This window comes from Oncorhynchus mykiss, chromosome 23 (genome assembly GCF_057628025.1).
Source record: "Oncorhynchus mykiss isolate SJ-2025 chromosome 23, ASM5762802v1, whole genome shotgun sequence".
In the NCBI taxonomy this organism is placed as follows: Eukaryota; Metazoa; Chordata; class Actinopteri; order Salmoniformes; family Salmonidae; genus Oncorhynchus; species Oncorhynchus mykiss.
Genome location: NC_143044.1, coordinates 4,063,804 through 4,078,008, shown reverse-complemented (window position 1 = coordinate 4,078,008; position 14,205 = coordinate 4,063,804). Strand labels below are relative to the sequence as shown.

General features: G+C 41.3%; 1 protein-coding gene across 7 annotated transcripts in view; it reads left to right on the top strand.

Moving 5' to 3' along the window:
• Window positions 1-925: 925 nt before the first annotated feature.
• The window catches only part of LOC110502298 (regulator of microtubule dynamics protein 2), a 58,112-nt gene continuing 44,832 nt past the window's right edge, over window positions 926-14,205 (top strand). For 3 of the 7 annotated variants that reach the window (XR_016490910.1, XM_090216648.1, XM_021580223.3), the window contains exons 1-2: window positions 926-2,324; window positions 3,415-3,890. Coding sequence is in view for 5 of the 7 variants with exons in the window: in XM_090216648.1 (XP_090072774.1) it covers window positions 3,424-3,890 (467 nt within the window). In the remaining 2 variants the exon portion in view is untranslated. Of the gene's footprint in view, window positions 3,280-3,414; window positions 3,891-14,205 lie in introns of all 7 variants that reach the window. The other 4 variants (XR_016490909.1, XM_021580226.3, XM_021580221.3 and 1 more) reach the window with 2 other exon arrangements.

Here is a 14,205-nt window from a genome sequence, read left to right as displayed (position 1 = left end):
ATGACATAATTTTCTGGAATTTTCCAATCTGTTTAAAGGTACAGTCAACTTAGTGTATGTAAACTTCTGACTCACTAGAATTGTGATACAGTGAATTATAAGTGAAATAATCTGTCATGCACAAAGTAGATGTCCTAACCGACTTGCTAAAACTATATTTAGTCAACAAGACATTGGTGGAGTGGTTGAAAAATGATTTTTAATGACTCCAACCTAAGTGTATGTGAACTTCCGACGTTAACTCTATAATGTATGTTTATCGTATGGGGCTAGCCAATTTTCATAAATTACAGCCATGCGTTATGTACCGTTAGTACATGATTTTGCAAACTAGCAGAAAAATATAGTCAACATATCATTACAAACAAAAACACATGGCATACCTGATAAAGAAATAAACATCCATAAATTAAATGTTGTGCTGCCCTTATGCACCAACTCCTCTGTAAAGTACAAAATAACAACAGGGGACATGACGCAATGACAACATCTACTGTAGCTTAGCGGGCATGTACAGCATTCACAAATCAACAGATTAAAAGTTCATAAATGCAAAAAGTTAATAAATCTTAACATATTTTTATGGGACATTTTTCAGTAACCTACCTCTTCCACATGGAGACAGTACACAGGGAGAAGGAAGTGTGCGACATTAAAAAGGGCACTTACAACAACAAAAGGAATGTACAGTAATATCAGGCATGTGAACTATTCAGATTTGGTGTAATTATACAACATGAAATGCAAGACATGTTACACAGGGTTAATTGATAGGGCAATTTTTCACAAAGTGTAATGAATTCATACTACAAAATTGTAGGCTGATAATACACAGCCAATACTGTAGGTGGCAGCATTCACCTATAACATTTGTTTGCCGACCGCCATTATACCAACAAATACGAAGAAGAAGAAGAACTTGTCTAAAGATAGGAAGAGTGATGTTGGAAAGATGGCGGAAGCGGATGATGAAGTGGATTCTGAACACAATGGCGGTAGAATCAAGGAGAATTGGAGTATTGTCCAAAATAATAGAAAATGGAGTAAAGTAGTGTACAGTGATGAGAAGGACCCATCATATCTAGTAGGAGTACAGTTTGTTAATGAATGAGCAACTGAGCAGAGTACCAATCTTGAAGAAACCATTTGTTATCCAAACTGGTGGAGAGAGTGCTGGGTAAAGTGAAGGCTGTGAGGATCACGAGAGGTGGCCCTGTTTATATTTTTTTTGCTTCCGCGGATCAGAACACTACAGAGTGTGTTGTGTCTGAACCGATTTGATCTGTTTGAAATGTAGTGTGTGTCTCTTTGGAACAGGGCACCCCTCAAGGGGGTTATATTTGGCGTCTTGTGGTCGATTTTGAAGAGATTACAAATATTCCTGGGGTGACTTGAAGCACGTTGGATGAATCGTGTAGTGATTGGTGAAAAAGTGAGGAGTCTGTGTTTGTTTTAAAAATGGAGTCTCTCCCTACTCAAGTGCAGTTAGGGTATAACTACAGAGTCAGAGCATTTATCCCAAGACCAATGCAGTGTTATCACTGTGAAGCTTTTGGTCATGTATCAAGTGTTTGCAGATGAGAGAAGCCGAGATGTCCAAGTTGTGGAAAAAAACATATGTGTTTATAAAAGTAATGAATGTTGCAATTGTGGTGGGAACCATGAAGCCATGTCTTTTGAATGCTCCACAATTGTGAACGAGAATGAGGTGGCCAAAGTCAGGGCTGTGCAGAGCATTTCATATGCAGCAGCTGTGAAAAGGGTTGAGGGTTTGAATGGTGCACCAGAAGAGTCCATGGTGGTGGATAGGCCTGCATTGCAGGCTGCAGGGGTTGCCTTTCACCAGCAGGATCCTGACATTTTAAAGGTTAAGAAGGTGGACTTTTTGGCCTTTATTGCTATGGTAATTAATGGCAACTGCATAGGTGGAGAGAAGGTCCAGGAAGATCAAATTCATTGTGGATGCACCTCAGAGCGGTTCCTGGGGTTGAAAGATTTCTCAGCGAAATATTTACATGGAATATTGGCGCAAGCCGTACCTCCTTCTCAGGTCTTAGAGCCTGAGAAGGGACACATGTTGAATTGAAAGAAGGAAAAAATTGGAGTTTTGTTTGTTTCGGCAATGTACAATTATATTAGGGTGGATTAAGGTTCACTATTACTTATGGATTTATTATTTAATTGTATTTTGGGGGAGGGGGGGTTTCAAACCGTCCAGTTGGTGGCGGCAATACACCTTTTTGGGTGTAGTCTGCCATAAAACCCACAAGAAGAAGAACTTCTCAAACGGGAGATATAGAAGAAAGACTGATCGCTTCTCCGCAGTAAGGTCACTGACAGACACAATTTCAAACTTTTTGGAGATCAAAATATATAGAATTGTTTGATATTATTTAATAGGTTAATGAAAGTAACAGATTTTTATGTTTAGTTAGCAATTTTATCTGTGTGCTTATAGCTAGCAGACACCACATATAGTTAACACTCATGTTTGGCACTAACGTTAAGTTGGCAAGCTAGGTGACTGTCCATGCCATGGCATGCCTTTTTCTTTAACATTATTCTGGCTCGCGAATTGACTAGATAAACTAGTTTGAGTATTAGCTAGCGTGCTAATCCTGTTAACGTTAACCCGTTGCGCAAACGTAGCTAGCTAGTCTAACATTGAGGTGAATGCGAGGACATTACAGGAGAGTGACTTATTTCTCCCCAGGAGGTCGTCGCCAGCTGTAGCTTGACAGCTAGCTACTAGCTAGCTAAGAAGGTCACTTTCTCAAACTCATCTTTGCTGTCACTGTATGGTTGCTGGGTTGCAGAAGTTTCGTGTCTTACTAGTTACAGTAGCTACATTTTTATATCCCAAACTAGCTTGCTTGACCTTTCAAGTGAGGCACTCCACATTTTGACAGGTAGCTGACCATTCCAATTACAATACTGCCCTGAACAATGACTGTCTGTTGATTAACAGTGACCTTAATTGGCTTGAGGGCAATTTATCCGTAGGTCTCACCTCAGTGTTAGTAGAAACTGCTAAGAGCTTAGACAAATACCCTAAATGGTATTATTTTAGAGGCACTGAGATTATACCTGCTCATCTGACAGAAGCTATCAAATCCATTTGGATACAGACTGGTAGAATGGAATTAGGTTAGAATGGAGGTGCGGATTGGGTTAGGCATTTACATCACAGGTGAAAGACTACAAGAGCTGAGGGCTGGCTAACTCCGCTCCTTGCTCAGTCAACTCTGCTGTACCCAGATCTTGGACCTTTGCTGATATGTATGTTAACCTAATTTCTCTGTGCCGAATATTCAAGTAGCCTAAAGGATTCTTAAAATCAGAAGTTGTTCCTGCACAACAAAACATTCATTATTAATGTGTTATTAATCTTTCTCATTTCTCCCCTTTCTCCAGGCCGGCAGGATGGCCCTGTCAGACAAGGCTCTGGTCCTGGGTGTGTTGGCTGGAGCGGCTGGCCTCAGCCTGGGCACTGTGGTGTTGTACAACAGTAGGAGGGCCGTGCCAACGAGTGGACATGGTGTGCACAGTAAGCTGTACCTCAGCAGTAATGACCAGCGGGTGGCTGGAGCCAGTATGGTGGTCAGGGAAATGCCGGGTCAGGCTGAGGTTTCTGATCGTCTTGCAGCGCTGATCCAGTGTGTGTCAGAGCTGAAGGATGAGGTGCGGGCCCTAAAGAGTGCCATCCCAAAGCTGCAGGATCACGTCAGGGATGAGCTGAGAGGACGCAGCGGCCGGGCTGAGGGGGCTGTGGCGCGCGTAAGGGCAGGCCCACCAAACCGAACTACACCCACACGCAGGAGGAAAGTTGCAGGGGGAGTGGCCAGAGCTGGAGGCCAAAGCTCTGAAGAGGAGGCTGAGAGTGAAGGAGGGTGAGTCCCATCTCTCGCTCTCTCTCTGGGATATTCACATGTTTGGTTCAGATACAGGGGGGAAATCCACCCATCAGTATGATTTCATAAATAAAACAAGGCACTGTTCATAGTATTTCACATGCCTTTATTTCTATGCTAGTGCTGAGCGATTAGTGCTTTGAGATCGTTTCGGATTGATTATATCACGGATTTTGGGTTTGATTGAATAATCATAATTTATTCACATTACTTTAATAAAATTTGTTTTATTTTATTTTATTCCAAGTCATCTCATCTCTATAGAGCTGCTGCCTAAGGCAGAGTGGCGCAGTGGTCTAAGGCACTGCATCGCAGTGCTAGCTGTACCACTAGAGATTCTAGGTTAGAGTCCAGGCTCTATTGCAGCCAGCCACGACCGGGAGACCCATGGGGTGGCGCACAATTGCCCAGCGTCGTCCGGGTTAGGGGAGGGTTTTGCCAGCACTAGCGACTCCTGTTGAGGGCCGGGCGCAGTGCAATGGTGTTTCCTCTGACACATTGGCGCGACTGGCTTCCGGGTTAAGTGGGCATTGTGTCAAGAAGCAGTGCGTGCGGCTTGGTTGAGTTGTGTTTTGGAGGACGCACGGCTCCCGACCTTCACCTCTCCCGAGTCTACGGGAGTTGCAGCGACGAGACAAGACTGTTACTACAAATTGGATATTGGGGAGGAAAAAGGGGTAAAAAAAAGAGCTGCTGCCTATGATGTCTGACAAAAATCACAATTTGAGGAAATACGGCATACTTTTATGACTGCTGAATATCACCTATCAATCACTTAGATCATGTGTTTTCAGGCTCACGAAGCAACTGCTTTCTATCTAAAAAAATATCTATCTATTCATCTATTCATCTATTCATCTATTCATCTATTCATCTATCATCTATCATCTATTATCTATATCTCTCTCTAAAAAAAACTGAAAGAAATGGAATTCAAATAATTGAACCGACGTCGGTCAATTAGTTGTTTAAAAAATGAAAAACAACAGACATTTTGGTTAATGACTCAGTACTATTTTATGTTCAATGGCTCAAGCTCCTTTTACATTTCCTACAATACATAATATTCACTGATATTAATATATGATTGCAGTAGGCTATGTCATCTCCTCTATCAAAGCATCCACCATGCATTTTATACTCAAATGCTGGTTTCCTCTGCCAGCTGCACCACCTTAACCCACCTGTACTTGATCAGTGAGCACAGTTGAATGCATTTAATTTAAAACATGTACATGCTTTGCAATAATGATTTCCCTAATAAGCCTAAGAAGCACATGGACACATCTGAAATAAGGCTACTGATGGGACTTTTGATAAACGCAGGAAATCGTCAATCAAAATAAACGTTCTGCCACAGCGACTGTTATTTTTGTGAAGACTATTTGATTGAGTTCAGACATACAAGGTTTCTATTAGAGGTCGACCGATTGTGGGCGGTTACATTGCACTCCACGAGGAGACTGCGTGGCAGGCTAACTACATGTTACACGAGTGCAGCAAGGAGCCAAAGTAAGTTGCTAGCTAGCATTAAACCTATCTTATAAAAAACATTAAATCTTAACAATCACTAGTTGACTACACATGGTTGATGATATTACTAGTTTATCTAGCTTGTCCTGCGTTGCATATAATCGATGTGGTGCCTGTTAATTTCTCATCGAATCACAGCCTACTTCGCCAAACGGGTGATTTAACAAGCGCATTCGCTAAAAAAGCATTCGCGAAAAAAGACTGTCGTTGCACCAATGTGTACCTAACCATAAACATCAATGCCGTTATTAAAATCAATACACAAGTATATATTTTTAAACCTGCATATTTAGTTAATATTGCCTGCGAACATGAATTTCTTTTAACTAGGGAAATTGTGTCACTTCTCTTGCGTTCCTTGCAAACAGAGTCAGTATATGCAGCAGTTTGGTCCGCCTGGCTCCTTGCGAACTGTGTGAAGACCATTTCTTCCTAACAAGATCGTAATTAATTTGTCAGAATTGTACTATGGAATAACATTGAAGGTTGTGCAATGTAACAGCAATATTTAGACTTAGGGATGCCACCCGTTAAAATACTGAACGGTTCCAAATTTCATTGAAAGAATAAACGTTTTGTTTTCGAAATGATAGTTTCCGGATTTGACCATATTAATGACCTAAGGCTCGTATTTCTGTGTGTTATTATGTTATAATTAAGTCTATGATTTGATAGAGCAGTCTGACTGAGCGGTGGTAGGCAGCAGCAGGCTCGTAAGCATTCATTCAAACAGCACTTTCCTGCATTTGCCAGTAGCTCTTCGCTATGCTTCAAGCATTGTGCTGTTTTTGACTTCAAGCCTATCAACTCCTGAGATTAGGCTGGTGTAACCGATGTGAAATGGCTAGCTTGTTAGCGGGGTGCGCGCTAATAGCGTTTTCATTTGGTGACGTCACTCGCTCTGAGGCTTGGAAGTAGTTGTTCCCCTTGCTATAGAAGGGCCGCTGCTTTTGTGGAGCGATGGTAACAATGCTTTGAGGGTGGCTGTTGTCGATGTGTCCCTGGTTCGAACCCAGGTAGGGGCGAGGAGAGGGACGGAAGCTAAACTGTTACACTGGCAATACTATAGTGCCTGTAAGAACATCCAATAGTCAAAGGTATATGAAATACAAATGATATAGAGAGAAATAGTCCTATAATAACTACAACCTATAACATCTTACTTGGGAATATTGAAGACTCATGTTAAAAGGAACCACCAGCTTTCATATTTTCTCATGTTCTGAGCAAGGAACTTAAACGTTAGCTTTTTTACATGGCACATATTGCACTTTTACTTTCTTCTCCAACACTTTGTTTTTGCATTATTGAAACCAAATTGAATGTTTCATTATTTATTTGAGACTAAAATGACCCAATATGACTCTGTCTTCATCATGTGATATAGTATATGATCTATTTTTGTATTACACTTCCATTCTATTAGCTTTAAAGTAGACCATCTGATTATTATTTATGTATTATATAAAGTTAAAATAAGTGTTCATTCAGTATTGTTGTAATTGTCATTATTATAAAAATATAAATCAGCCGATTTAATTGGTATAGGCTTTTGTTGGTCCTCCAATCGGTATCGGCGTTGAAAAATCATAATCGGTCGACCTCTAGTTTGTATGTGAACTATTTCTAGGATGCGTACTTTTAAGTTTTTCCAAAACTCACTTCACTTGCGCGTAAGAGGGAGTCTTGTGTTACTGGAGCCGGCACATAGGCGGATCAAATGCACCGATTTTATAAGCTGTTACATGTACTAATAATTTTATGATTGCTCAGGACACCAGATGTTTTACCCTTGTTAGAGAAAAGGTGGGCTATCAAGGGCTGATCACACTCTTGGTCCTGACTCGCTATTGAATCCTACTGGGGAGAAATAATGGGTTTTGAAACATTCATTTAAACAAACATTAATTTCTCTGTATTTAGGTGAAATACTTACACAATAGAGACCTGTTGAAGGTCCTACTTGCAGCCAGCCATCTCCCGACAGGAACACAGAACCTATCAGGTGGAGGCTGGGGTTGTGGTGGGAGCAAGAAGCCAGCACATATTAGCAGTGAGTGAGCAGATCCGGTCAGCTTAAAAAGACCGTCAAATACTGCTTAATCAAACTGAATCATTAGCTCATCATGAATCATTAGGTTAGCTCCAGATTTATCTCCTGGCAGAGCTCTGGCAGCAGTCGCCTGGAGCAATTCTTGCTGTAACAACATAACAAGCAGGCCAACAGCCAGCCAGAGTACTCTGGGTAGTTAATCATTGTTGTTTTGGTGTCTTAGTTCAGTCTGTCTGTTGCTGTGCCTCGCACTTCCTCGTTTAGACTTTGAGGGCCTATTCACTGTTACTCAGGCCATCATTTACTACAGGGTGTATGGTTCAGACTGGTGGAACCGGTCCATACTTGAGTGATATAGTTTGGTGTGATAGGAACCAAAATAATAATCAGATGGTCTACTTTAAATCTAATAGAATGGAAGTGTAATACAAAAAATAGATCATATACTATATCACATGATGAAGACCGAGTCATATTGGGGAATTTCTGTTACCTTTTGTAATCAATGGAGTTTGCCTCTCCAACAGGGACGAGGGTAAACTAGTGTTGTCATGATACCAGAATTTTGACTCCGATACCACATTGATACCATGGCATAAAAAGGTGTATTAGCCAAAGTCACAGAATGGCACTTGATCCAGACAGGTCTTTTGAGTTCATATATCATTACATTTAAGTTTTTTTTATGTATGTATTAATTAGTCAGTTATAGAATCATACAATCAATTTCACTTTGGTCAACAACAAAATAAAAACATCTAACTACATAACATGATAATCATTTATTTGAATGATACATTTCTAATCTATTGATAAACTGGGTAAATCAAGATGTCGCCTAGGCCTATTTGCAATAAAGTTATTGCATTGAGTTATTGGGCTTGTTTTGGCTGATTTCATGGAGCTACGGATGAAAAACAAGTGGTTTCGTTCCTGTTGGGACTTATTTTATTGTACTGATCAACAGGCCACTCTAAAATGTGCAGTTTTGTCACAACACCATGCCACAGATGTCTGAAGTTTTGAGGGAGCATGCAATTGGCATGCTGACTGCAGGAATGACCACCAGAGTTGTTGCCAAAAATTGGATGTTTATTTCACTACCATAAGCTGTCAATGTTGTTTTAGAGAATTTTGCAGTATGTCCAATGTGCCTCACAACCACAGACCACATGTAACCGTGCCAGCCAAGGACCTCAACATTCGGCTTCTTCACCTGCGGGATTGTCTGAGATCAGCCACCTGGACAGCTGATGAAATTGTGGGTTTGCACAACTGAAACATTTCTGCACAAACTGTCAGAAACCGTCTCCGGGAAGCATTGACATTAGAGGTCGACCGACTATGATTTTTCGACACCGATAAGATTATTGGAGGACCAAAAAAAGCCGATGCCGATTTTTATATATACAGTAGAGGACAGGACAATAGGCAAGCAGCTTGGTGAGAAGGCAACAACTGTTGGCGCAATTATTAGAAAATGGAAGAAATTCAAGATGATGGTCAATCACCCTCGGTCTGGGGTTCCATGCAAGATCTCACTTCGTGGGGCATCAATGATCATGAGGAAGGTGAGGGATCAGCCCAGAACTACACGGCAGGACCTGGTCAATGACCTGAAGAGAGCTGGGACCACTGTCTCAAAGAGAACCATTAGTAACACACTACGCCGTCATGGATTAAAATCCTCGTGTTTGGAGGAAGAAGAAGGATGAGTACAACCCCAAGAACACCATCCCAACCGTGAAGCATGGAGGTGGAAACATCATTCTTTGGGGATGCTTTTCTGCAAAGGGGACAGGACGACTGCACCGTATTGAGGGGAAGATGGATGGGGCCATGTTTCGCGAGATATTGGCCAACAACCTCCTTCCCTCAGTAAGAGCATTGAAGATGGGTCGTGGCTGGGTCTTCCAGCATGACAACGACCCGAAACACACAGCCAGTGCAACTGAGTGGCTCCGTAAGAAGCATCTCAAGGTCCTGGAGTGGCCTAGCCAGTCTCCAGACCTGAACCCAATAGAAAATCTTTGGAGGGAGCTGAAAGTCCGTATTGCCCGGCGACATCCCCAAAACCTGAAGGATCTGGAGAGGGTCTGCATGGAGGAGTGGGCCAAAATCCCTGCTGCAGTGTGTGCAAACCTGGTCAAGAACTACAGGAAACGTATGATCTCTGTAATTGCAAACAAAGGTTTCTGTACCAAATATTAAGTTCTGCTTTTCTGATGTATCAAATACTTATGTCATGCAATAAAATGCAAATTAATTACTTAAAAATCATACAATGTGATTTTCTGGATTTTTGTTTTAGATTCCGTCTCTCACAGTTGAAGTGTACCTATGATAAAAATGACAGACCTCTACATGCTTTGTAAGTAGGAAACACTGCCGATTTTGCAGGTTATCAAATACTTGTTCTCCCCACTGTGTATTTGTAAAAATGACAATTACAACAATACTGAATGAACACTTATTTTAACTTGATATAATAAATAAAATCAATTTAGTCTCAAATAATGAAACATGTTTGGTATAAATAATGCAAAAACAAAGTGTTGGAGAAGAAAGTAAAATTGCAATATGTGCCATGTAAAAAAGCTACCGTTTAAGTTCCTTGCTCAGAACATGAGAACATATGAAAGCTGAAAGCTGGTGGTTCCTTTTAACATGAGTCTTCAATATTCTCAGGTAAGAAGTTTTAAGTTGTAGTTATTATAGGACTATTTATCTCTATATCATTTGTATTTCATATACCTTTGACTATTGGATGTTCTAATAGGTACTTTAGTATTGCCAGCCTAACTTCGGGAGTTGATAGGCTTGAAGTCATAAACCGCGCAATGCTTGAAGCAGAGTGAAGAGCTCCTGGCAAATGCAGGAAAGTGCTGTTTGAATGAATGCTTATGAGCCTGCCTACCACCGCTCAGACTGCTCTATCCAATATCAAATCATAGACTTAATTATAATAACACACAGGAACAATATAGGTCATTAATATGGTAAAATCCGGAAATTATCATTTCGAAAACAAAACGGAACCGTTCCGTATTTTAACTAACGGGTGGCAACCCTAAGTCTAAAAATTGCTGTTACATTGCACAACCATCAATGTTGTGTTATAATTGTGTACAATTCTGGCAAATTAATTACGGTCTTTGTTAGGAAGAAATGGTCTTCACACAGTTCGCAACGAGCCAGGCGGCCCAAACTGCTGCAATACCGTGACTCTGCTTGCACGGAACGCAAGAGAAGTGACACAATTTCCCTAGTTAAAATAAATTCATGTTAGCAGGTAAGATTAACTAAATATGCAGGTTTAAAAATATATACTTGTGAATTGATTCTAAGAAAGGCATTGATGTTTATGGTTAGGTACACATTGGTGCTACAACAGTGCTTTTTTTTTTGCGAATGTGCTTGTTAAATCACCTGTTTGGCGAAGGAGGCTGTGATTCGATGAGAAATGAACAGGCACCGCATCGATTATATGCAACGCAGGACAAGCTAGAAAAACTAGTAATATCATCAACCATGTGTAGTTAACTAGTGATTATGTTAAGATAGGTTTAATGCTAGCTAGCAACTTACCTTGGCTCCTTTCTGCACTCGCATAACAGGTAGTCAACCTGCCACACAGTCTCCTCGTGGAGTGCAATGTAATCAGCCATAATCAGTGTCCAAAAATGCTGATGACCGATTTTGTTCTGAACACTTGAAATCGGCCCAAATATTTTGGCCATGCCGACTAATCGGTCGACATCTAATTAACATAGCTAGTTTTCTTCTTAGGCCTAATTGTCATTGTCTGGAGATAATACATCTGGCAAAATGTGCAATGAATTGATAAATAATGTAATGATTGTTTAGAGGCATGGGTGCATAACGTGTGGCCCAGAGAGACACTTTTTTATTTTAGGCCATGTCATTTTGGGATTATTCAGTAGCAGAAGGACAGGGTAAAAGGGGCCTGGTAAAAACAATGTCTTTGGTTGTTATCCTTGATCTTGTTTTAAAGAAATGCTGGAGCATCACCCAAGTAAAGCACATGAGAGCAGTGTAACCTGTCTCTTTTGAACTTTAAAAAAAGTTATTTTAGCACAATACAGCCACACAGTAACTAGAAATACATTATTCCTGTGAAGATGCCCATACTTCTCTTTCCGACGCTGTCGGCCCTCATTTTTTTTATTGCCCTTTTTCAGTCTTGTGTTGTGAAACCTACAATTGGCTTTTTCTGGTGTGTTTGCAAAGATATGCAGATCGTGACCAGTGTTGAGGTATTACAGATTGTGCTTGGTCTTGCAAAAACACGAAGTGCCTATTACTGGGAACAGACTGTACTCTGTGCTGCACAGACGTGTGACAAGGAAGGAGGCTTAATTATTTAGCAGGTTAAGGAGTGCATTTGCTCAGTTTAGACATTTGCAAGGAGGAAAGCTCAATCAGTCATCTGTCATAGCTTCCTTGAACTTACCACCTCAACTGAGCAGGCCCATCAATCTCCCAGTCTGTATGCCGAGCTGTCAAAGGCCTCGTTTTAAAGCATTATGTCGGATGCATTTTGTCTCCATCTCTTGCATTCGGAACTTCACGAAAGGCACTGATTTACACGATACAGTCCATTCAGAAAGTATTCAGACCCCATTAATTTTTTCACATTTTGTTACTTTTCAGCCTTATTCTAAAATGGATTAAACATTTTTTCCCCCTTCTCAACCTATACACAATAACCCATAATGACAACAAAAACTGTTTTTTTAGAAATGTATGCAAATGTATTACATGTTTTTTTTATTTTTTATACCTTCTTTACATAACTATTCAGACCCTCTCCTATGAGACTTGAAAATTAGCTCAGGTGCGTCCTGTTTCCATTGATCATCCTTGATGTTTCTTCAACTTGATTGGAGTCCACCTGTCGTACATTCAATTGATTGGACATGATTTGGAAAGGCACCTCTATATAAACGGTCCCACAGTTGACCGTGCATGTCAGAGCAAAAACCAAGTCATGAGGATGAAGGTATTGTCCGTAGAGCTCCGAGACCGGATTGTGTTGAGGCACAGATCATTTTTATTTATTTAATTAAGGCAAGTCGGTTAAGAATAATTTATTATTTTACAATGACAGCCTACCCCGGCCAAACCCTAACCTGGACGAAGCTGGGCCAATTGTGCATTTCCCTATGGGACTCCCAATCAAGGCGGTTGTGATACAGCCTGGAATCGAACCAGGGCCTGTAGTGAAGCCTCTAGCACTAAGATGCAGTGCCTGACTGCTGCGCCACTCGGGAGCCCTGCAGCATTGAAGGTCCCCAAGAACACTGGCCTCCATCATTCTTAAATGGAAGAAGTTTGTAACCACCAAGACTCTTCCTAGAGCTGGCCCCCTGCCAAACGAGGGAGAAGGGCCTTGGTCAGGGAGGTGACCAAGAACCCAATGGTCACTCTGACAGAGCTCCAGAGTTCCTCTGTGTAGATGGTTGTCCTTCTGGAAGGTTCTCCCATCTCTGCAGCACTCTACCAAGCAGGCCTTTTATGGTAGAGTGGCCAGAAGGAAGCCACTCCTGAGTAAAAGGCACATGACAGCTCGCTTGGAGTTTGCCAAAGGGCCCCTAAAGGACTCTCAGACCATGAGAAACAAGATTCTCTGGTCTGATGAAACCAAGATTGAGTTCTTTGGCTTGAATGCCAAGTGGCACATCTGAAGGAAACCTGGAACCATCCCTACGCTGAAGCATGGTGCTAGATCAGAGGATGTTGGGAGTTTAAACTCTTCATGTTGGTTTTTACACTTTACCATGGTGACCACTGCTGCTTAAGCTCCCTTGGAACACTCCAAACTGGATTCTCCGTCTGAATGTTAAATGTACAATCCCTCTCACTGAGAGAATGTTGTCTGTGTAGAACTAGCATTAGATCTTAAGACTTTAATATGGCATTTACAAACCCATTCATTTGGTGCCAAGGTTAAAGTAGCACTACATCAAAGTACAGGGCAACTATTTGTATCATGTTTAGTCCTGTACACTAATTAGTGTGTGCTCTACACACAGTGCGGTTAAAACATTGCACCCAAAAGGATAGGTGATGATTGGCCTTAAAGGTGTTAAGCACTGTCATTGTGTCATCAAAGCAGCTGGAGGGAATTTCTTTCATCCTTCATCTCTATTAAGCTTTTGAAAATATGCTCCGCGACAACATTACTGGAACGCTCTATGTATTAAGGGAGAGTAGCAATCCACAGAGCCAGTGCTGAACATGTCCCATTGGCCCTTTTGATGTTTTAAGCAGTGTTGTATTACAGTAAGAAATGCTAACCCAAATCTGAGCCTTCAAGACAAGTGTAAAATGGTGTACGTAGTACCTGTACTTTTTTTTTTCTCTCTCAAAATGTTCATCATCCTTCTCAACCTTTTATAAGGCACCTGCTGCCACTGTAGTAGGCCTCCACTCTCTTTACCCTTTCGCCTTGTCCCCTAACTAGACCTAAATCGAACTGGTACGGAACACAGTCAAGTTAAAGATGGCTATGTGTGTTTTTGTTTAGTGTTGAAACAGCACCGCGGGCCCTGTGATGATTGTTCCCCATCTGTAAATGGAGGAAGCACAAACAACACACAAATGCATCCTGGTAGGGATGTTATGATGACCATATTACCGCCACACTGGTGGTCACTAGTCATGACGGCAGTCAAATTCCACGTG